Source organism: Carettochelys insculpta, chromosome 4 (genome assembly GCF_033958435.1).
Source record: "Carettochelys insculpta isolate YL-2023 chromosome 4, ASM3395843v1, whole genome shotgun sequence".
Lineage (NCBI taxonomy): Eukaryota > Metazoa > Chordata > Testudines > Carettochelyidae > Carettochelys > Carettochelys insculpta.
In genome coordinates, this window is record NC_134140.1 from 105,315,772 (window position 1) to 105,337,726 (window position 21,955).

Here is a 21,955-nt window from a genome sequence, read left to right on the forward strand (position 1 = left end):
GACAAAGAATGGCAGCTGGCAGGTGTTTGAGACACACCATTGGACAAGTGAGTCTTCTTCGGTGCAACAGTAAAAATGTTCAGAGTAAAATAAATACTGACAATAGCAGCATCTACACTGATATCTGTACATGTGTTAATGTGGGCTAAAATTCACCCATGCAAATGGTCAGAAGAGGGTTCAAATGCCCTTCTGTTGGCTTTCTGCCTGCAGTGAATTTCATTCACATTGACAATTAATTGTAATAGGTTAGAGACATATTCCCTTTCCACTAAAACAGACACAGACTGTATCTAACCTATTTTTCATTTATATTCCTGTCCAATGAAATATGGAAAATAATGCTGCCAGTTATGAGAGAGGTGTACAGTAAAGTGATGTCATGTCTTTTATATCATCTGAGTAGTTTTTATAATGTTTTATTCTAGGTCATTCAGGTTTGTAATGCATTTATTAATTTATGTTTTAGGATCAGAATGCATTGATCCCTTATTTCAGGGCAAACAGATGACCAATGAGAATTTCTCCTCCTCAAATCAGATAATTGTGCAGTGGAAGGCTGCTGCAACTAGTGTTCTTGAGACTTCCTTTGCAACTTTCTACTTAGATATTTTTCCTTCATTAAAACCCTACTCCACAATTTAATTTACTCATAACGTTGTCCTGCTCTAACACAACAGAAATGTCACCCACACACAATGGAATAAGGATCTAATACATGAACACTCCTTCTCAAGGGAAGCACCTTGGGAAACTTAGCAGCAGGCCCTGATAGGGGGAAGGGGGAAAGGGGACAAGTACACCAGGGCCCAGCTCCTCAAAGGGGCCCAGAATTCTGGCTGCTGCTGCTCTGGGTTTGGATGTCCCGTCAATGTTCTATCATGCCACTCTAAAGGCAATAAGTTGATTTCAGATATGCAATTGCAGTAATGGCATTTGCATAGCTGGAATCGACTTTCTTCCCCAGTGAAGTCCAAGCCTCTATAGTCTCGCGTCAACATCCCTTACTCCATGCAATAGCAGGGAGTGCCGGGGTCAACGGCTGAGCCTGGAGAGGTTGATTTCTCCATGTCTTTACCAGACATGCAAAATTGTACTCCAGAAGATTGGCCGCCAGTGCATCGATCTTCCAGTAAGTATAGACAAGCCCAAATTGTTTATAGTATGGCTCGATGTTGCTATCATGGCTTTGGATCCTTAAACTCTTGCCCTTCAGCCTGTCACTGCATAGTAATAACATGCCAGAAAACCCTGTCTCCAGGCTGTCAAAAAAGAAAACTCTGCTACAAAACTAATGAACACTTCATCCAAAGGGTCTATCATGACAATTTTGCAAATTAAAGGGAGATCCAAGGACAAATTCTAACCACCATGAGAGAGGACTTCAGATATGAGAGGAAGGGTAAGCAAATAGGATCATACTAATGTGAATAATGCATGTGCCAAATTGCAGTGTCATGAAAACATAACAGTTATAATTCCAGACATAGATAGAAGCCAGCCTACAAACCCAGGCTGTTACTGAGTCTAGCTGAATTATAATAAACATTCAAGACCTCACATTCATAATCCTCTGTAGAAGTGATAATACTTTACTGATCACCCTGAGGTACACCCCAGTCCAAACGGAAATCTACTTCTGGGATGAAAGAAGAGAACTTAGTGTTTATTCTAAACCAAACTATAGGCAGACATGGCAAGGTTACATTTTTGTATTTATTATACCATAGGGCCCAGGTAACAACTTTGGATCAGGTACAATTCTAATATTGCAGTGTATGCATAAAAATGTGTTTAAACCTTTCAGTCAACCAGCAAAAAATAACTTTTCTACTGCATGTTACTTCTGACTCATCGTATGTCGACCAAGACAGAAACACAGATATTTTGTTTTAGAATGAGGGATAAAGTGTGTCTGAGAAAAGGGCTATTGTTGTTCTTGAGAAATATAGGATTAAAGGTCTGACATATTCACATGGGCCGGGTCTACAGTATAGTGATCTGTTGAAAGATGATCGTCCGGAAGATTTTTTTCCAAAATACCTTCTTTCGAAAGATTGCATGTGGATTGAAAGACTGATCTGCTCTATGAAATGAGAGAGGCCACACAGCCCTAGTCCCACTTTTGAAAGAAAGGGCCAGGAAATGCTGTGTCTGGTGTCACAGGGCCAACCAGCTCTTCCAGGAGCCCTGGCCAGCCACTCCCATACAGGGCCCCTCCCAAGCACCCACTCCCAGCACATGCTGCCAAGGCTTGCCATGCTACACACAGCACAGCAGTCCTGAGGCTCACATCTGAAAGCCATGGACTGACAGCAGCTCGACCTAGCTGGGCTGCTGGCCACCACCATTGCGGCCACCCTTCACTTCCTCTGGTGGCAGAGACTTGTCCTCGGGGCCCCCAATCATCCCGCCACTCCTTTCGCCCATCCACCCCTCACACCATCCCTCCCCATTAACAAGGGAAACGGGTGTTGAACACAGAAACCATTTACTAACAGAAACTAAAACACTGCAAACATGAAAAATAACCTGGCATCTATTTACAATTGGGGGACCATACACAAGGGGGGGGCCTGGGACAGGGTGTGGTGGTCACCTGAACCTGGGCAGGGGCTCAGGACAGGTGCCTGTCTTGTGAGGGGCATGGGGGGCCTCGAGCCACAGTGGCCATGGGAGCCCCTCCTGTCCTGGGTGTGGTCATCCCATCAGGGCTCGGAAGGGGAAGGGACCATGAGGGGCATTGGGGGCGGACAGCGGACTTGGGCTCGGCCTCGGCAGTGGGGTGCCATGGCAGGGCCCACTCTGGCCATGACCCATTCGGCCAGGCCTCACACCACAGCAAGGGTGAGGACAGGTGAGAGAAGGTCAGCAAGAGCAGGTGAGGGGGCAGCTGGGGGGATGACTGGGGGGGACAGCCTGGTCCCCAAGGGCCCTGTGGTGCCACCTCTCCCCATGCCTCCCTCTGCCATGCCAGGTTGGTGTGGTCCAGGTCCAACTGCTCCCAGAGCAGCTGATTCAGCTCCTCTAGAGTGGCTGTGCAGTCTACGGCCTTGTCAGCCTGGCCGCAGCAACGATCCCTCGGGGTGCAGCCCCACCCACGTGCTCATGGTTGGGGTGGCCCAGCCCTCTTTCCTGGCGATGATGGGCTCCCTGACTCTGGAAGGCGGACAGGGCTCTCCCAGTTCTCAGGTGGCGCATCTATCAGGATGGAAGGGGAGAGAGAGGGGTCAGCCTCGCAGCCCAGCCCCAAAAGCTGTGTCCCCCGCCCCCAGGCTGAGGGACAGGGATGTATTCAGAACAGTGGCATGTATGTCCTGCACAGTGGGCCCTGCCGCACATGGACTCCGCCATGCCTTGGGGCCGACTGTTGAGGGCCCCCACCCTCCTGTTCCCCCCAGGGGACCAGGCTAGCAGGGAGTGGGGATTACGCGGCAACAGATGGGTCCCCACATGGGTGGCCATTAAGCCAGGTGCAGCCTGGCCTTTTCCACGCCCCTCCCCTCCCCCCGCAGTCCATGGCACTGTCCATGGGAGTGGGTGGGGGTGGGTGCTGAGTGTCACCTGTGGGCCTGCCTGCATGCCGGGGGTGCACCTTATTGGAGCGTCCAGGGTCAGGCTGTCACCTGTGCGGCTGGCCCACTTCCAGCTGTGGCAGGAGTGGGCGCGCAGACACACACACACACACACACACTGCCCAGGGGTGTGCAATGTGCCGGGCACTTATCAGAGGGCCCTGGGGTGATGTCCAGCCATGCCAGCCGAGGCAGTCCTGATGGGAAGGCGATAACCAAAGTCCCACTGGTCATCATCATCTGATGGGGCCTTGGTCTCTGGCCCCCGGTGGCTGCCCCAGGTCGGGGATACAAGCTGGTATGGGAATGGCCCTGGCTTCTCCTCATCCATTGCCGCCAGGGGCTCCTCTGCCACCAAGTAGAGGATGGTGAGTGTCCGGGGAACTGCCCTGTGCCCAAGGAGGGCGTGGAGCTCCCTGCCTCTGAGTGCCTGGCAGTGTCCTGGGCCTGCACCTACCCCTGCCTCAGTTCTTTTACCATGTAGTGATCGTGCTCTAAGGTGCAGGCAGGATGGCCTCAGGCAGAGAGGCTGGTGGCCAGCCAGCCATAAATGGGGGCATTTCTCCTCTTGCCCCTGGTGGTGCACAGGACCTACTCCTTCTGCCAGAGACCCAGCAGGTCCCAGACCTCAGGCTCTGTCCAGGAGGGCACCCGCCCCTTTGTGTCTGGGGCTGGGTCCTGGGACCCCGAGACTGACTTGGTAGGGGTCCAGCTGCTTCCATGGGGCACCTCTCTGCTGCAGAAGGTAGCTGCGAGCATGTGCTGCTGGGCACCTCGTGCCTACGCTCCAGCCACACTCTCAGCTTCCTGCCACTGGGTTTCTGGGTACCTGTGGCTTTAAAAGCAGCCAGATGCAGGGAGCTTTGAGTTCTGGAGTCGTAGGCCAGGACGTCTCTGGGCTCCAGGTGGCTGGTGCCATGGAGGGCTGCTCTTTTGAAAGAAGGGCTCATGGAGCATCTAGACAATTTTTTCCAAAAAAAATCTTTTGAAAGAAGGTGTCTCTTCCTGATCCGGGAGCGTAAGAACATTTCCGAAAGAACAGCCACGTTCTTTCACTTTTCTTTGGAAAGAACACATTTTGTGTGTAGACGCTCCATGAGATTTTTCAAAAAAGCCCCCGCTATTTCGAAAGGTCTTGTTAGTGTAGACGCAGTCATGGTGTCTAACAAGAAAAGTAAAAGACATTTATGATCTGTAATGTAGCAGATGGAGTAGTAATTATTTGAAAAGATCTATCTGTATAATGTATAGGACCATGTTTTAAAATATTGACTTTTCAGTGTATCCATATTGCCATATGCCATTTAAAATATTGACTTTTCAGTGTATCCATATTGTGAATATTGGACAACCAGGTATGAACACACCTGTATGCAGAATCACTATTTGACTAAATATTTGTGCAGACAAATCTTAATTTACATAAAATTTACATCATTTACACAATGACAATTTAGAAAAAAAAAAGATTTCCTTACCTGGGATCATTAATGACTTTCACCAGTGCTTCATATAGTTCATCTGCAGTAACTGTCTTCCAGTTTAATAATATTCCCATGCCCTTGGCCTGCACTCGGGTCATAGTATCATAGTGGTCACCAAAAAGGGGAATTCCCACTACAGGCACGCCATGATACATGGTTTCAAAAATACTGTTCAAACCACCATGGCTAAGGAAGGCTTTAATGTTAGCTTGACCTAAAGAGAGAAGTGAAATAAAGTAAAGCAAATGCTTTACAAACATATGTCTAAGTACCATAAATTACTAAAAGCTAGATATAGAAAAGACCAATTACCATATTCAGAAACTGCTCCTAATTAAATATTATTTGAATATTATACTCGTTCAAATTCTTACCCAGTTTATTGGTGAACATGTAAACAAACCCAGCTCCCCACTGGATACCGCTCTCTGCAAAGCTAATACATTGCCTTTTGTTTTCAAGCCTTTGGTTTTGTCCAAACCTATTTGAAATACCTTTTTTCAAATAAGATTGTGTGAAGCACAGTGTGAAATGATTTACTAAATCTGAGTATAGTGCAGCTACTTTCAGGATTCTGTGACTTCAGTTCAGGACCGTACACACAGTTACTTGAAGTTATGTATGTGCTCAGGTACCTTCTGGAATTTAGTCCACAGAAATTTTGCTATTGAGGTTTTCTTGTTCCATATAATATTCAACAAAATGAAAAACTCATCTTACACACATGGTTTAAGATAACTAACATAAATGGTAAGTGGGTTAGTGAGGGATTCTGACTAGGTCTACTCCAGCAGACCCTGAAGTTATGCTCTCATAGTATCCCCAGAGCAGCACAAGGATGCATATTCCATGTACCCTTTCATCAGGATTCTGAAAGTAGCACTGGGGTGTTTCAGGTTACATGAAGAGATGGAGGAATGACGGCACCACAATTAAAGTGGGTGCATGAGTTTTCTCAGCTTTCTGAAGGAGGATGACCCTGCTTTATGGCTGGGGATGGTGGGAGGATGAGGTCACAGACTGCTGCAAACAGGTGGCCGGTGGGCGGCTTTGAAGCATAGAATTATGCTTCCTCCCCCTCAGATATGAGGTCCAAAGAGCATAAAGGTGCAAGCTCTGGGCAGAGGAAGCTTCTTTGTTCCACACAGCAAGAGCAACAAAATGGCAGTGATACAAGTTATCAGTCATCAAATTTCCAGGACACACATGGCATCTGTAGGACACACAGGGCGTCTGTTTTATAACATTTAACCTTCAACACATCTGCTTTTCTAGAACATGTAACAGCACAGCAGACACCTTGTCTCATTTCCTGAGGATTAAATTTTGTGAGCTTGTACCAAGGGCTAGAAGTGAACCTGAGGAGATATCAAGTCTCTGGAACTTTGGAATAGGATGTAGGGAGTGGAACAGGGATGTTTGGCTCCAGGAGTACAAGTTGCTTATTTTGTCTTCTGTTTATGCGTTCTGTCAATTCAAGGATACAGAGTGTGGGTCACCTAGACAGCCCATTGTTGAGGGAGAAGTTTGTAATTCCTGGTCAAGGACAATGCAGTGGCTCGCGTCCCTTGATAATCATGCAAGTGGCAATGAGTTCTTTATCCCAAAAGAACCCTTCACTGATTCTGCCACTAGGCGAGAGGCCACTGGGAGATGCCAGGGATGTAGCCTGGTTTTGGGGGAGGAAGCCAAGCAAATTACAGGTATCTTTGTAGCAGGGCAGGTACTCCATAGGGAAGGCATCCAGGGACCAGACAAATGGCCTGGTAAAGGTAAAAGGAAGTACTAGATAAAGGAACAGAATGGGGAAGGGGGTCTGGGGACTCCTATGAGTGGTACAGCAGGGAGCCTACCCCTCTCCCCATTTTCACAGGTCATCTAAACTCAACTACAAGGTGGGTGGATGGTAAGTTCAAGCCATCGGTTGGTTAGAGGACCTGGATGGAAATGAAGAGGGGCTGGTGGAAGCCCCAGGTAATGATCTGAATGAAGATGGATTTGTCTGCATTGTACTCTTACTCTGCTTGGTAGTCCAAGACATCTATATAATAAAAAGTGTGGCCTGGTTAAAATCCATATCAACTGTTTCCTGTCCTTCTTTAGCTACACCCAGACAATAAAGGATTGAACTGGAGAATCCTGTATAGCCTAGTGTTTATTTTTAACTAAAATATAAGTTTAATGAGGGACAGAAGCTGATTACTTTTAACTGACTGTTGTTGATTACTATCATTGATACATGCAAAATCAGCATTATCAGTGAACCAAGGAGAGAAAACTTATCCCCAAAAACTCATAAAAACAGGAGTCTTTAGTGATAAAATAATTTATTTTCTTTCAGGTTAAAATGGTCAGACTGTAACAATAACTACATATTATTCTGTTAAACAGAAGAATTTCACTCCATGAAATGTGGTTACCATATCAAAACTGCTTTGGTTAAAACTCATTTGCCTAGTCACTCTACTGTCATGAAAAACAACAAGAAGTCCTGTGGCACTTTACAGACTAACAGATATTTTGGAGCATAAGCTTTCATGGGCAAATACCCATTTCGTCGGATTATTATCATTAATAATCTTGCTCACTCACAGCCAACCTATGCGCCTGTCCCCCGCTATACACTTACTTATTAATAAATTACTCTACAAAACAAAACACTAGACTGGCATTATATTGCAAACAACTCCCAGGCAGCCTAGAAGCAGCCAGAAGCTTTGATTGGGTTCTAAGCTCAGCGGTGTTTTCATACACAGCTGACAAAAAGTTAAGGGAATAAACCTTAAACATTCTTTAAAAAGAACCTCTTATGTCTGAGATACCGTTGTTTGACTTCTTATGGCTCTGGTTCTCAGATAAACACAGCCATGGCTTAATATCCTGATAACTAAACTTGAGAGAGGTTGTTATCAATTTTGAAACCACATTCTATATCTGATAATGCTTCTGTAGGAACAAGCAGCAAATATATACCTCTATATTGCCATGCAGGCACATTCCTCAGGTTTGAATCAATTGTGTATGCATCTGCGTCTTTCTGAAATTTCAGTGAAAACATTAGCGAAGACTGCATATTTGAAGTGTTTGCTAATAAAGCAAATACTGTACAGTACTCAACTTATTAACAGTTACAACTAAGCCATGCTGCAACAAGTGGGGCAAGCAGAGAGTTGCCCCAGGGCTGGTCAATTTATAAAGCACTTCTAGTGCTACCATGGCAACAGTGGTGATTGTAGTCCTGGGCCCTTGAAATCATGCCAAAACTCCACGCAGCAGAGTGCAGGCAACACTGAGGGCTGGCTGGGAAGGGGGCAGCACAATCCAGATGGTGCTGGGGGCTGACTGTCCCAAGCCCACCTTGTCCCTTCAGCCCGAGACTCTGCCCCTTTCCCCCCAGTTGCCCAGGACTCAGTGAAGTCTGTTGCCAGCTCTGCAGATCCTTGGTGTGCCAAGGTTGGATGATTCTAGAAAATGTCTACATAAGCGACTTCTCTTTTTAAAATATTATCTCATGATTACACAGCTTTTGTAGAGCACAGAGCTTTATTTTTCAATAGAACCAGCCATTAGGGAAGACAACAAAGATGAGATCAGGGAAGAGAAGCACAGCAAACATATAGACCTCAGCAACTCTGACCAAGCAGATGGCCTGGGCTCAAGACAGGAGCTGTAAAGCAGAATCCCCTGGGACTGCTCTTTCACACAGGGATTTGTGTCTTCTCTGTTATGTTACCTACATATAGGAGCAGACAGATTTCAGGTCACAGTACATTGAAGTAAATAGGAATTTTTCTACCAACTTGAAAGGCTTTGGATCAGGCCTATATTTTGTTGGACGGATAAAGAGTTTTACACAGAAGTAACAGGAATAAGACACGTAACATACTACAAAGTCTTTGGGGCAAAGAGCATATTTTAGTTTTTTATGCTTATAGAGAGTCCAACACTGGGGCCCAAAGTCTCTAGCCACAACCATGATACAAATAATAAATGTGTAAGTAAATAAAATATGAATAACAATGTATTGCTTTACACTGTATCTGACTAGGGAAGACAGTGAACAACCACTACAGATAGACCTGCCTAAGGTCTTGTCTACTCTGGTAAGTTACAATGCAGTAAATCAGTTCCCAGCAATGTTAACTCACGAAGTGTCCACACAGATAAGGCACTTAGCACATACTGGCTACGTCTAAACTGCAGGCTTCTGTCAGGAAATTGGAAGTCTCTCAGTAGAAGTCTGCCTCATCAGGAGCAGATACGTGCATATCCACAGGACAACCAGAAGATTTCAAGACAATGAGCGGAATGACCCCTGAAGAGATTCTGGTTCATTTCTGGAGACCAGTTAGAATACAGAAAACATCTGAAGTGTCCTCCCTGGCACTCCAGCACTAGAGCCACTGTGCAGAAAGGTCTTTGATTCTCATCAGGGTGGTTTACCTAGCGTATGTCTTTACTACAGGGAGGATTGTGCCTGCTGACATCCCTGTCTTTCTTGTTCCAGGAGGAAGAAGGGACGTCTCGGCAGAGGGGGTTTCCCGACATTTGGCCCCATGAGGATGGGCCAAATGTCAGGAACATCCCTTCCGGCAGACCTGTTGTCAAGAGATATGCAAATTCATTTCACAATTTGCATATCTTTTGCCAACAGTTCTCCGCAATCTAGACACAGCCACTAATTCTGCAGTTGCTGCACTCTAAGGGCAGGTCTACACTACAGCAGAAGGTCAAATTAAGATATGCAATTCCAGCTGTGTTTACTCCATAGCTGAAGTCAATATACCTTAATTCAGGGTTCTGTGCCATCTCCAGTAAGACAGGAGTGGTGGGGGACAGGAGTGCAGGCGCCCTGTAAGTTTGATTTAGTATGTCCCTATTAGGTGCACTAAATCGAACTCCAGATCAACTGCGGCAGGCTCAGTCCTCCCTGTAGTAAAGACATACCCTAAGTAAACCACCTTGATGAGAATCAAAGACCTTTTTGCACAGTGGCTGAAATGCTGGAATGCCAGGGTAGACACTTCAGATGTTTTCTGCATCCTAACTGGTCTCCAGAAATGAACCAGAATCTCTCCAGGGGTCATTCTGCTCGCTGTTTTGAACTCTTCTGGTTGCCCTGTAGATATGCACGTATCCCTTTTCGAAGCTCCCTTTCTGACAGCCTGCATGCTGTGCTGATCTGCTCTGGGACACAGAGCAAACCATCCAGGTGGAATGCTCCTGCTGTTGTACACAGAGGCAGGTGTTTGTGTGTTTGAGAGGAAGGAGCAAGAGAGAGATTGCTGGAGAAAGAGCCAGGGAAGGAGGCCAGGAAGGGAGAGGGGGGCAATGTTAGGCTTCTCCCTCCCGCCATCTAATGATTAATTGTTTCCTGCCATTGTCTGAACTTACAAAGATCTCCCAAACCAGAGTCTCTCCCTGACCCATACTCGTATATGCACTCCCTGTCACACTCTTCCTCCCCCCCGTGCATTTCAGTTGAAAGGCTGCTCTCAGTGTCGTAAGATGATCATGGAACAATGGTATTGGAAAACCTGCCTCTTGTGATGCTGCTTGAACACCCTGTGGCCAGTTGCACAGTGGATTAGACACCACAATGCACTGCACTCTGTATCATGAAAAGAGCTGCTACTGTGGATGCGCTCCACCAACACAAGGAGCACAGTGTGGACACATAACAGTGGTTTTCCTGCCGTGCTCTTTGAGAAATGCTGTAACTTCCAGTACATGGGCCAGTGTAGATATACCCTTAGTTTATTCCTTAATTATTAATTAAGTTAAGTTAAATTAAATGCTTAATTAACCAAAAGTGAATATGTCCTTCAGCTAGTATGACAATCGAATGATAAATGGAAACTTGGACAGATGACAAAGGAGGAGTCTATTGTTCAAGAATGCAGGGGAGTAATCAGGAAGGCTAAAGCATAATTTGAACTGCAGCTATCAAAGAATGTGAAGGGTAACAAAAAAGGGTTTCTACAGGCAAGTTAATAATAAGAGGGTGATGGGGGAGAGTGTGTGAACTTTATTAGATGAGGAAGGCAACCTGGTGAAAGATGATGTGGGAAAAGCTGAAGTACTCAGTGTCTTTTTTTTTTCTTTTTTTTTTGGCTCTGTTTTCACCGACAAGGTCAGCTCCCAGACAACTGCAGTATGGGAAGGAGCTGGGCAGCCCTCAGTGGGGAAAGAACAGGTTAAGGGCTACTTAGAAAAGCTTGACATATCCGAATCCATGGGTCCAGATTTAATGTATCCAAGGGTACTGAGGGAACTGGCAAATGTCATTGCAGAGACTTTGGGCGTTATCTTTGAAAACTTGTGGCGATGAGGAGAGGTTCCCGATGACTCGGAAAAGGCAAATATAATGGCCATCTTTAAAAAAGAAGAGAGAGACATCCAGGGAACTAGAGAACAGCCAGCCTTACCTCAGTCCCCAGAAAAACCATAAAGGGAATCCACAAGAAATCCATTCTGAAGCACTTGGAAGCTGGGAATAGTCAACTTGAATTCATCAAGTGCAAGTCATGCCTGACCAATCTGATTAGCTTCTATGATGAGGTAAATAGCTCTGTGGACATGGGGAGCCAATGGGTGTGATATACCTTGACTTTAGCAAAGCTTTTGATACAGTTTTCTACGATATTCTTGCCCATAAGTTAAGGAAGTATTGTTTGAATACATGGACTGTAATGTGGATAGAAAGGTGACTAGATGATCGGGCCCTAGAGGTAGTGATCAGTGTCTCAATGTCTCAGTGGTTGGTGGTTGGTTTCAAGTGGAGTGCCAGAAAGATCAGTTCTGGGGCCAGTATTGTTCAACATCTTTACCAGTGACCTGTATTAGGAGATGGATTGCACCCTCCGCAAATTTGCAGATGATACTAAGGCAGGAAAGAGGTAGTTATGTTGGAGTCTAGGGATAGAAGCCGGAGTAACCTAGATAAACTGGAGGATAGGGCCAAAAGTAATCTCATGAAGTTCAACAAGGAGAAGTGCAGAGTCCTGCACTTGGGATGGAAGAGCCCCAAGCATTGTTACAGGCAGGGGATCAATTGGTCAAGCAGCAACGCAGCAGAAAAGGACATGGGGATTACAGTGGATGATAGGCTGCATATGAGTCAACCGTGTGCCCTTGTAGCCAAGAAAGCTAATGGCATATTGGGGAGAATTAAGAAGAGCATTTCTAGCAGATCTGGAGAAGTTATTGTTCCCCTCTATTCAGCATTGGTCAAGCCACATCTGGAGTATTGCATCAAGTTCTGCCCCTCACTTCCCACCTGTACAGAAAGCATGTGGCTATATTGGATTGGGTCCAGCAGAGAGCAACAAAAAGTGATTAGGGGGCTGGAGCACATGACATCTGAGAGGATGAGGGATTTGAGCTTATTTAGTTTGCAGAAGAGAAGAGGGAGGGGTGATTTGATAGCCGGTTTCAACTTCCTGAAGGGGGGCTCTAAGAAGGATGGATAGAGGCTGTTCTCAGTAGTGACAGATGGCAGGACAAGGACCAATGGTATCAAGTTACAGAGGAAGGTGGGCAGGTTGGATATTAGGAAAAACTATTTCACCAGGAGAATTATGAAGCACTGGAATGCGTTATCTAGAGAGATGGTGGAATCTCCATCCTTAGAGGTTTTTTAAGTTCCGGCTTGACAAAGTCATGGCTCAGAAGATTTAGTTAGGGTTGATCATGCTTTAGGCAGGTGACTGGACTCAATGACCTCCTGAGGTCCCTTCCAGCTCTAGGATTCTATGTTTCTATTATAAATTTAATTTAGATAGCTCTTTATACACTCAAATAATTGTACAAAATTAACTAATCAATTATCTTTTTACTGATTTGGAAACTGAGGAAAGATAGAAGGACCTGATCTTTGTTATATTGTCATAATGTTCTGAAAAAAATGTCCTTGATATTTTAAACATTGAAATCAATTTATTTTGATTTGTTGTAAATCACCATGAGAAGTCCTCCAGACAAGTGGCATACTTAAATTCAAAATTTTAAAGATTATGGGTTTTGTTGAAATTCCCCCCAAAAACAACACGCAAAACAAGCAAACAAGTCCCTCTATATTAAGAATCACAATGGAAAATTTGCAGTTCAAATGGAGAGTTTTTCAGAGAAGTGTGAACAACTGAAAATGGAAGTCTATTTATATTTTCCCCTACAGTTATATATCTCAATATGTAACAAACTCCACTAATTATCACAGAATTATTAATTTCTTTTGCATTCAGAACATAAAATGGTTGCTTTAATTACCTTGAATTCATTCTGAATTCGAAATTATTAAGCACTATTTTTAGTAATTTTACAGCTCCATGAACTTCACAAACCTTGGATTTAAAAACAAAAAACAAAACAGGCTTTCACAACATTATGTACTCACCAAGGAGGTCATTTTGTGGTAACCATTCTCTGAGTTTTGTGTTGTTTCCTAAATTCTTCGGTTTGTTTCCTGAAAACCTAAAGTGCACAGAAGACCAAAATAAATTCTCAAAAGCTCTGAAATTGACAGAAACACAATCAAGCCAAATGATTCCTGATCATTAGAAACTGTCAGTCACAAAGGGAAAGCATTTATTTATGTACCACTACATTGAATGCAAGTTGTGTTAGCCAGTCAGATAGCTCAGATGTTACGAAATGATCAACAACTACAGTTATTAAATTTTCCTTCAACTATGTTGCCAAATGGCTGCCTGTCTGATATGCATAATGGAAGTATAGTTTTTTATTTAATTCCTACACAACCAACAAACCCCTGTATGTGATGCTGTATCATTGAGATACGATCATTTGTATCAATATTGCCACTGTTAAACCACAAAAATATCTTGTACAAAGAATGTCCTGTAAGATATCAATGGAAAAGTTATAACATGTTAAATATCCCATTGAAATCCATGTACCATCTCTGCATCTGAAGTTATTACTTTTAGCTATAGCTCTGTCTCCAAAATACGTTTGTTTCTGGGGTAACAGTCACAAGGGAAAATCTACATGGAAACCAGAAAGCTTTGTGTTGATGGGCATTCAATGGCAAGATTCTCACAAGGCCCAAAATAAGCTTGTTCAGCTCTTCCGAAAATCAGTTCACTTACTTAAGTGTCAAAAACTCCTGTTTTCAAATACACTCGTTTTCCCACACAAATAGGAAGAATATAGTCACCTAGCTACCATAGAGATGAGGCTAATATAATCTAGTAGTCAGAATAGGAAATGAAGACCATGACAAACAAGAAAACAGTAATTAATTTTCTCTTGCTATTCATCTCTTTTTCACCTATCCCATAAAAGAAAAAAAAATATTGGAACTGTGTCCTTGTAATATTGCACCAGAAGACCATTTAGCAGTGATTAGCTTATAATCAGTGATGAAAATAGCAATAAAATCATTCTGTAGTCCTATTCAAGTGAATAATTTTATAAAAAAAACAAATTGACTTCTGGCTTTAAACTTCCTATTTGACATGGATAGTAAGTACCACACACATACACACGCGAGTTTTATTGTAAACCCAGTTTTCTGTTGAAAAATGGTTTTGACAGAAAGTTTTCTAACAGCTTCACTTGCAAAGCTTGTGGAAGGATAATGATGACACCCAATTAGTAGCCCTGAAAATTTTCCAGCTTGAAGTGCCAGTCCTCTTCCCAAGAGAGGAAACCCTATCCTTATTGAGAAGACAATGTTCCTATTTCCAAACACCTAAACCAACCATATTGACCCTATGAAGCCATAGGTATCAGAGAGGTAGCCGTGTTAGTCTGTAGCTTTGAGAACAACAATAAGTCTTGTGGCACCTTATAGACTAACAGATATTTGGGAGCGTAAGCTTTCATGGGCAAAGACCCGCTCATCAGATGCATGAGTGGGAGGGTGGTTTCAGAGGGGTATTTAAAGAGTGGGGTCCCAGTAAAAGGGAGGGCCAGAGCTGACAAGGTCTATTCAGCAAGGTGGAAATGGCCCAGTATCAATAGTACTTATCAAAAAAGGAAAAAACGAGTTAGATCAGACAGGGGGTGTGAGCCCTTGTCACAGTTTAATGGGGAGCTGTTAACACCCAGGGCAGAGAAGCTGTTTTTGTAAGCTGTGAGCCACTCCCAGGCTCTGTTTAATCCTTGGTTAATGGAGTCAAATTTTCAAATAAATTGCAGCTCAGAGATTTTTCTCTCCATTTGATTTTTGAAATTTCTTTGTTTCAGGACTGTCACCCTTAAATCTGCCACTGAGTGTCCTTGGAGATTGAAGTGTTCACCCACAAGCTTCTGCACATTACCGTTCTTGATGTCTGATTTATGCCCATTTATTCTGTTACGGAGTGACTGTCCAGTTTGGTCAATGTAAATTGCAGTGAGGTATTGCTGGCACATGATGGCATATGTTATATTAGTAGATATGCAGGTAAAGGAGCCCCTGATGGTATGGTTGATGTTAGGTCCTGTGATGATGTCACTGGTGTAAATATGTGAGCAGAGTTGGCAGTGAGGACTGTTGCAGGGGCTGGATCCTGGTTCACAAACCAGTGACTCTAAGCCTGGAACCAGTCCCTGCAACAGTCCTCGCTGCCAACTCTGCTCACATATCTACACCAGTGACATCATCACAGGACCTAACATCAACCATACCATCAGGGGCTCCTTTACCTGCATATCTACTAATATAACATATGCCATCATGTGCCAGCAATACCTCACTGCAATTTACATTGACCAAACTGGACAGTCACTCCGTAACAGAATAAATGGGCATAAATCAGACATCAAGAACGGTAATGTGCAGAAGCTTGTGGGTGAACACTTCAATCTCCAAGGACACTCAGTGGCAGATTTAAGGGTGACAGTCCTGAAACAAAGAAATTTCAAAAATCAAATGGAGAGAGAAATCTCTGAGCTGCAATTTATTTGAAAATTTGACTCCATTAACCAAGGATTAAACAGAGACTGGAAGTGGCTCGCAGCTTACAAAAACAGCTTCTCTGTCCTGGGTGTTAACAGCTCCTCATTAGACTCTGACAAAAGCTCACATCTCCCTGTCTGATCTAACTTGTTTTTTCCTCTTTTGATAAGTACTATTGATACTGGGCCATTTCCACCTTGCTGAATAGACCTTGTCAGCTCTGGCCCTCCCTTTTACTGGGACCCCACTCTTTAAATACCCCTCTGAAACCACCCGCCAACTCATGCATCTGATGAGTGGGTCTTTGCCAATGAAAGCTTATGCCTCCAAAATATCTGTTAGTCTATAAGTTGCCACAAGACTTCTTGTTGTTTATGAAGCCATAATATAGGTAATTACTTCCACCAAAAAATCCCCCTTCTGTGTCAGTTGGTTAAGGTTTACTTTTTCACTTTCTGTCCTAAACTATTGCATGGTGTTAAGTTGTCATATTGTAATCCAAAAATACTCTGGTGGGGAGATAATTCCAAATGGTAAAACACGTAAATCGATCTTTCTTCTCTCTGAATGACATTATATAAATGTTAGTCTTTTTTATTATAGACTCATGCAACTCTGTTGAAAATAAAAGCAAAATGTTGTATTGGTTTTCTATTTTTAATCAATAAATTATATCCAGAGAGTGCTAACTTGTCTAAAATAAAATTCCCAGGAAAGAGCAATAAAACCAAAAGCTACTGCTGATAAATGAGAAAATGAGAGGTTAGAGGATGAAATCAGGAGCCAAAACAAAAGCATGTCCATTGAAAAAAGGTAGGTAGGAGGAAATGCAGTTCAACCAACATCACATATTTTGTAAGGACTCTCATACAATTAAATATTTAATACCCAGTCTCTTGGTATCCTCAAATAACAATTGTTGAGACCTTTATTAAAGGTAGCCTATAAAATATTGTTTGGCAAGGCTCAAAAAATGTCTTCAATCTGTAACTTCCTGCAATAAGCTGTCCTTCAGGAATTAGATTGATCTGTCCATTTTGCTCTCTTCACATAAAATGGGTTCACTGTCTTAACTCAGTGTACTCCTGAAGATGCATATGAAGGGGTGGGAGATGGAAAAGATCAATGAAAGGCTGATAAGGTGAGTGCTACAGCAATTTAAGTTTTGGGTCTGCTGTCAGGATGATAGCAATGATTCCTAAGAGATCAGTCAACAGCAGTCCAAGAGGAACTGCAAACACTCAGCAGAATCAGAATCCTACTGGTTCTTTAACAAAGATGGGGCCACTCTAATCCACATAAAGAGGATCAAGCTGTGATCCAAGTCCTGCAAAGCAAATTTACTGGGAGTCCTGCCTTGAGGCACTCTCACTTTCATGGAAAAGAAACCCTGCTATACGTTCTTATGCCTGCTGAGTTTTCACTTGTCTCTTCTCTTTTTCCTTTCTTCAGTCTTTTTTCCAAGAGGTCTTGAAACAAAGGCATAAAGAGAGAAAGGACAAAAGAGATGGGCGACTGTGGAACTTTATGTCTGCAAGGCAAAAAAGAATGAAGAAGAGTTGTTATTCATAGGAGCTTTGACTGACGACTCATTTACCTCCTATCTCTGCTCCTTAAGGTGAATGGCAATCAGATATGCATGTTGGAAAATACATGATAAAATTTGAAATGATTCTGAGCGGTGGTGATTGTGTGTCACAGTATATGTTCTACAAGCTTATGTCAAAGTGTATGTTATATCACTCCTACTATACTTGCTCCCCTGGATGATGAAAACGTTACTTTCTAAACACCAATTTGTTCCTGTTATATAAGTAATTAATAAGAACATTTTTTTGGAGAAGAATGAGGATGGCCATTGCAGAGAATACATCAGACTCAAATTAAACTTTTTGAAAAAAACAATGACAAATATATATTTATTTTTTAAGAAATATCTTCAATACGCTGCACTTTCTGGTACCTATGAGGACAGAAGCCAAAATAGTGTTTTAAATAATGATGAATAATAATCACACTTCACACAGTATACTATTTTATTGTTTGATTATTTTGTAATTACAGAGGTATATGTGTAATGATATTCAAAGTTTGTTTATATAGTGCTTATTAATTCTGTTTGCAACTGGGTGCTGTCTGTCTCTTGCTGTATATTTATGAAGAAGAAAACTCCATTTTGAATCTGGGATGGTGGTTGTCTTATATGTTGTCCTTTTAACTTCACATTGGGCTGTAATTTCAAAAGCAGTGGCTCAGGGCTAACAATAGAGGATTATTAAATCTTGGTCCTCTATTCAAACACACCAGACAAAAAGATGGACCCTGTCTACCAGAACTAGTTTGTACGGTTACAGATCACCTAGAAACAAAGTCAGCTAGTAGGGGTCTGTGATCACCCCTATGGTTTCTATTTCAAGATACATTTGCACAGCCAAAATACCATGCTGTGCAATACTACACTAGAAAACACCATGCTCAAAATGGCAGGGCTATTTCAAGTGCCGTGTTTCATTCTCGTTGTACAAGAGTGACCTGGAAGCTCAAAATAAGCATTTATTTCGAACTGTGGTGCAGTATTATCCTGCTCCAAGTTCAAAATAAGATGCCTCAAAATAAGTTATGCAATTTGCAATTTGTATATTGCATACTGCAAATTGCATAGCTTATTTCGAGCAAGGGCTACAATGTAGCCCTAACCCTCAGGAGACTGACCAGGACGTACTCTGACATAGGAGACTGAGATGTTATAAAAGCATAGCTGGTCTACTCTGTGTCTTCAGACATTTTCACTGGCTCAAACCGAGATGCCACAGGAACCCGCTGACTCTTGTACACCAAGGCCACATCTACACAAGAGGCTTTTCCTATCAAAACTGGGCTTTTGCCAGAAAAAAACATGGAGTGTCTGCACAGGAAATGCGCTTTGTCGACACTTTGTCAACAAAACCCAGCACATCCAACAGCAGCATTATATCTCTCTCCATTCAGGTATAACGCCTCTCTCAAAAGTGTTCTGTTGACAAAACAGCTGTGTAGACATCCTGGGGCCTTTTTGTCGACAGACAGGGCTTCTGGTTCACCAGACAGCCCTGTTTGCAGAGCTTCCAGTCAACTGAGCTGTGACAGAAGTTTTGCCTGGAAATCCCTTCCAACAGTAACTTCTGTCAATAGAGTCTTCTCATGTAGACGTGGCTCAACAATAAGGGTGAGTTACAGTCAGGCTGATGGTTATTTTCTAACAAAATATATGCCCACCTGGTGTTTTCTCTCTTAAGGGCAATGGTGATTTAGAATACTGTGCAAAGTCTGTCACATTTGAGATTAAAAATAAAACTTCAGTGTAAAGAAAGGGACAGAGCAGTGAATTATTGTGCGCAATGCTGTTTAGTAACAAATAATAAATAATAATAATAATAATAATAATAATAATAATAATAACTCCAGTGGCAAATGCCTATTAAAATGACAGCAGGAACCATGGCTACCAGAAGGCAATGAAATATTCCAGTTCAGCAGAAATGCAATTAGATATATTTTAAATAAAGTGCTACTCCATCATCCTAAGCAAACTTCAGAAGTATTTTCAGAAGTATTATTATTTTTCACTTCTTATCCCCAGTGCTTTTTTTATTAAAAATATATATATATATATATATATAAAAGGAGCCAGAACTCAGCCGGCTCTCCACACCCCTTCCTCTCCAGCCAGTCCCACAGCTGAGGCTGTCAAGGTTACAGAACTGAGTAACAGCAAGTACCAGCACAAAGAAAGCACTGTTTATCCTAAATTGTGTTGCTTTGCTGTGTACTGACAAACATTTGCATTTAGCAAAAGTGCTGTCACTGATGGTAAACGAATGATTCTGGAACTCAAACCAGGAGATGCTGGAAGAACAGAATTTCTCACACACTCCTACCTAATTATTGTTTACACAGCAAGCTAAAAAAGTAACTACGGAGCAGTATGCAACCTGGGCAACATTTCTAAATTTCCATATGAGATGGTGAGGCTGGTTTATGGTTAGTCAGGAATCTCCTGGTCCATCTAATCTCCTAGCAATCAGTCCAGAGGAAAAAAGGGACAGATATTGTGTTCAACAGTTAAGATGAAGACAAGGAACACAGACAGATTGAGACAAATGGGGAGAGAGAGAGAGAGAGTCAGTCCAGAGGACAGGGATGTCCTATGTGAAGGCCAAAGATTCTCCTTCACACATAGCCCTTTCTCCTTCCTTCCTGTGATGTTTCTCTGGCCCCATCACTAATACAAAATCAATAAGATAACGTCATTCCCACTTCCTAATACAATCTCTTCAACTAGCAACAATGCTTAAACACAGCAAATGTAATTAATGCCCTCATAAATTCCCTCCTATTGTTCTGTTTTTTTCTGACTTAAATCCCAGTGCTTGAATATAACCTGAATTACACTCTGCTATAAGTCTGCTGTGTTTCTGACTGCAAGGACAGTGCTCCAAATCCAGCTTCTGTGAGAAAGTGTGCGAGGGGAATAAAATTAAAAAAAGGAAATAAATATTAACTTTCAAGAATTAAGTCTCTCCTGCTATCCTGGCTATTTACATTGTGTGTCCCAAATTTAATGTGCCTCCAAATCAGGACAGCCCAAACACGAGGTGAGAAACCTTCAAATCTAAGTCAGACATATTATATTGTACTTCTTACCTCCAGATAACCCTCTGAGGAAGTCTTGCTAGGGCATGTGCTAATTTATTTGATATGTCTTCTGACAAATATTTTACTCCAGCTCCAAATGAGACAAGGACAAACCCATTTTCATTAGCACCATTCACCCATGTTTGAAGGTCCTGTTGAAACAAAAATTGAGGATCGTAAAACAAGCATCAGAATAAAATTACTATTAGATACTGGAAATTTGTCAGTCATCTTAGCAGTGCTTCGTGAGGCTTCTGAATTTCGGAAATTAGGTGGCATAATAACCTAGGGATTTAGACTACATAACTTGTACTTTGAAAGTTATTAACATTACATTTCTCCCTAGTTTGGGTTAAATTAAGTTTTCATATTAACAGCCAGGATCACAGGCCATGAGAATTTTTCCTAACTTGCTGTACATTTTGAAAAATCAACTTGTGTGCCAGCAAATGCACAAGAAGAAGCTATATCCAGACTATAAATAAAAAGCCCTAAATAGAAGAATATGAAACTTGGTCTTAATCAAAGAAGAAGGGAAGGAACTTAAATTAAAAACCCTTCTATTTTATAGGACAAAGATACTTTACTATGTTGCTATAAGTACAAGAGAGTAGAGATCCAGGCATTTGGAAAAACAGATGATTTCTTCCTATAAACAGGCGTTACAGTACTGAACAACAAAGTGTTCACGTTATTTTATTTTTTGTAACCATGAGGAATAGGCAAGTCCAACAGCCTAGGCTTAGATACCTCTACCTTTGAACTTCACTGAATGCCTCTTTATTTTATTTACATAGTCATGAACAGCATTCCAAAGACAAAATGACAATATAAGACTATATAATAAAATGAAATTTCCCAAAGCAAAACAAACAAAACCCTCTGCACAAGTTACAAACTGAATCCAATATCTTGACTCCATTCAAGGCAAAGGAAACACTCCTCCCCCGACATCACTGACTTAATTTAAATCAGAATTCCACTATGTAGGCTATAATGCAATATACAAATATACCAAGGGCAAATTCATTTAGTTCTGTCACTAGAGTACATATAGGATATGATATGCCAATGAATAATCTGTTTTCTTACACTGTACTCATGATATACCACTATCTCTTCAATGCCTCTAATGTTTTTTAAACAACAAACCACTTGCAACATCATTTCTGCAGAACTCCAAGCAAAAACTATGTATTCCTTTAACAACCAATGTAACAGGAGAAGATATGAAATGCACATAATTTTTATCACTGAAGAATTCAATGGATTTTCCGATTCACCCTGTATGTAATATAAACTAATAAAAGCTGCGG

At 42.3% G+C, this 21,955-nt stretch overlaps 1 protein-coding gene across 2 annotated transcripts in view; it reads right to left on the reverse strand.

The window, feature by feature from the left end:
* The window catches only part of UGT8 (UDP glycosyltransferase 8), a 92,797-nt gene that overhangs the window by 5,793 nt on the left and 65,049 nt on the right, over positions 1–21,955 (reverse strand). For both annotated transcript variants that reach the window (XM_074991963.1, XM_074991961.1), the window contains exons 3-5: positions 20,649–20,791; positions 13,455–13,531; positions 5,054–5,273 (exon numbers count right to left, since the gene is read on the reverse strand). In XM_074991963.1, coding sequence (XP_074848064.1) covers positions 5,054–5,273; positions 13,455–13,531; positions 20,649–20,791 — 440 coding nt within the window. The remainder of the gene's footprint in view (positions 1–5,053; positions 5,274–13,454; positions 13,532–20,648; positions 20,792–21,955) is intronic.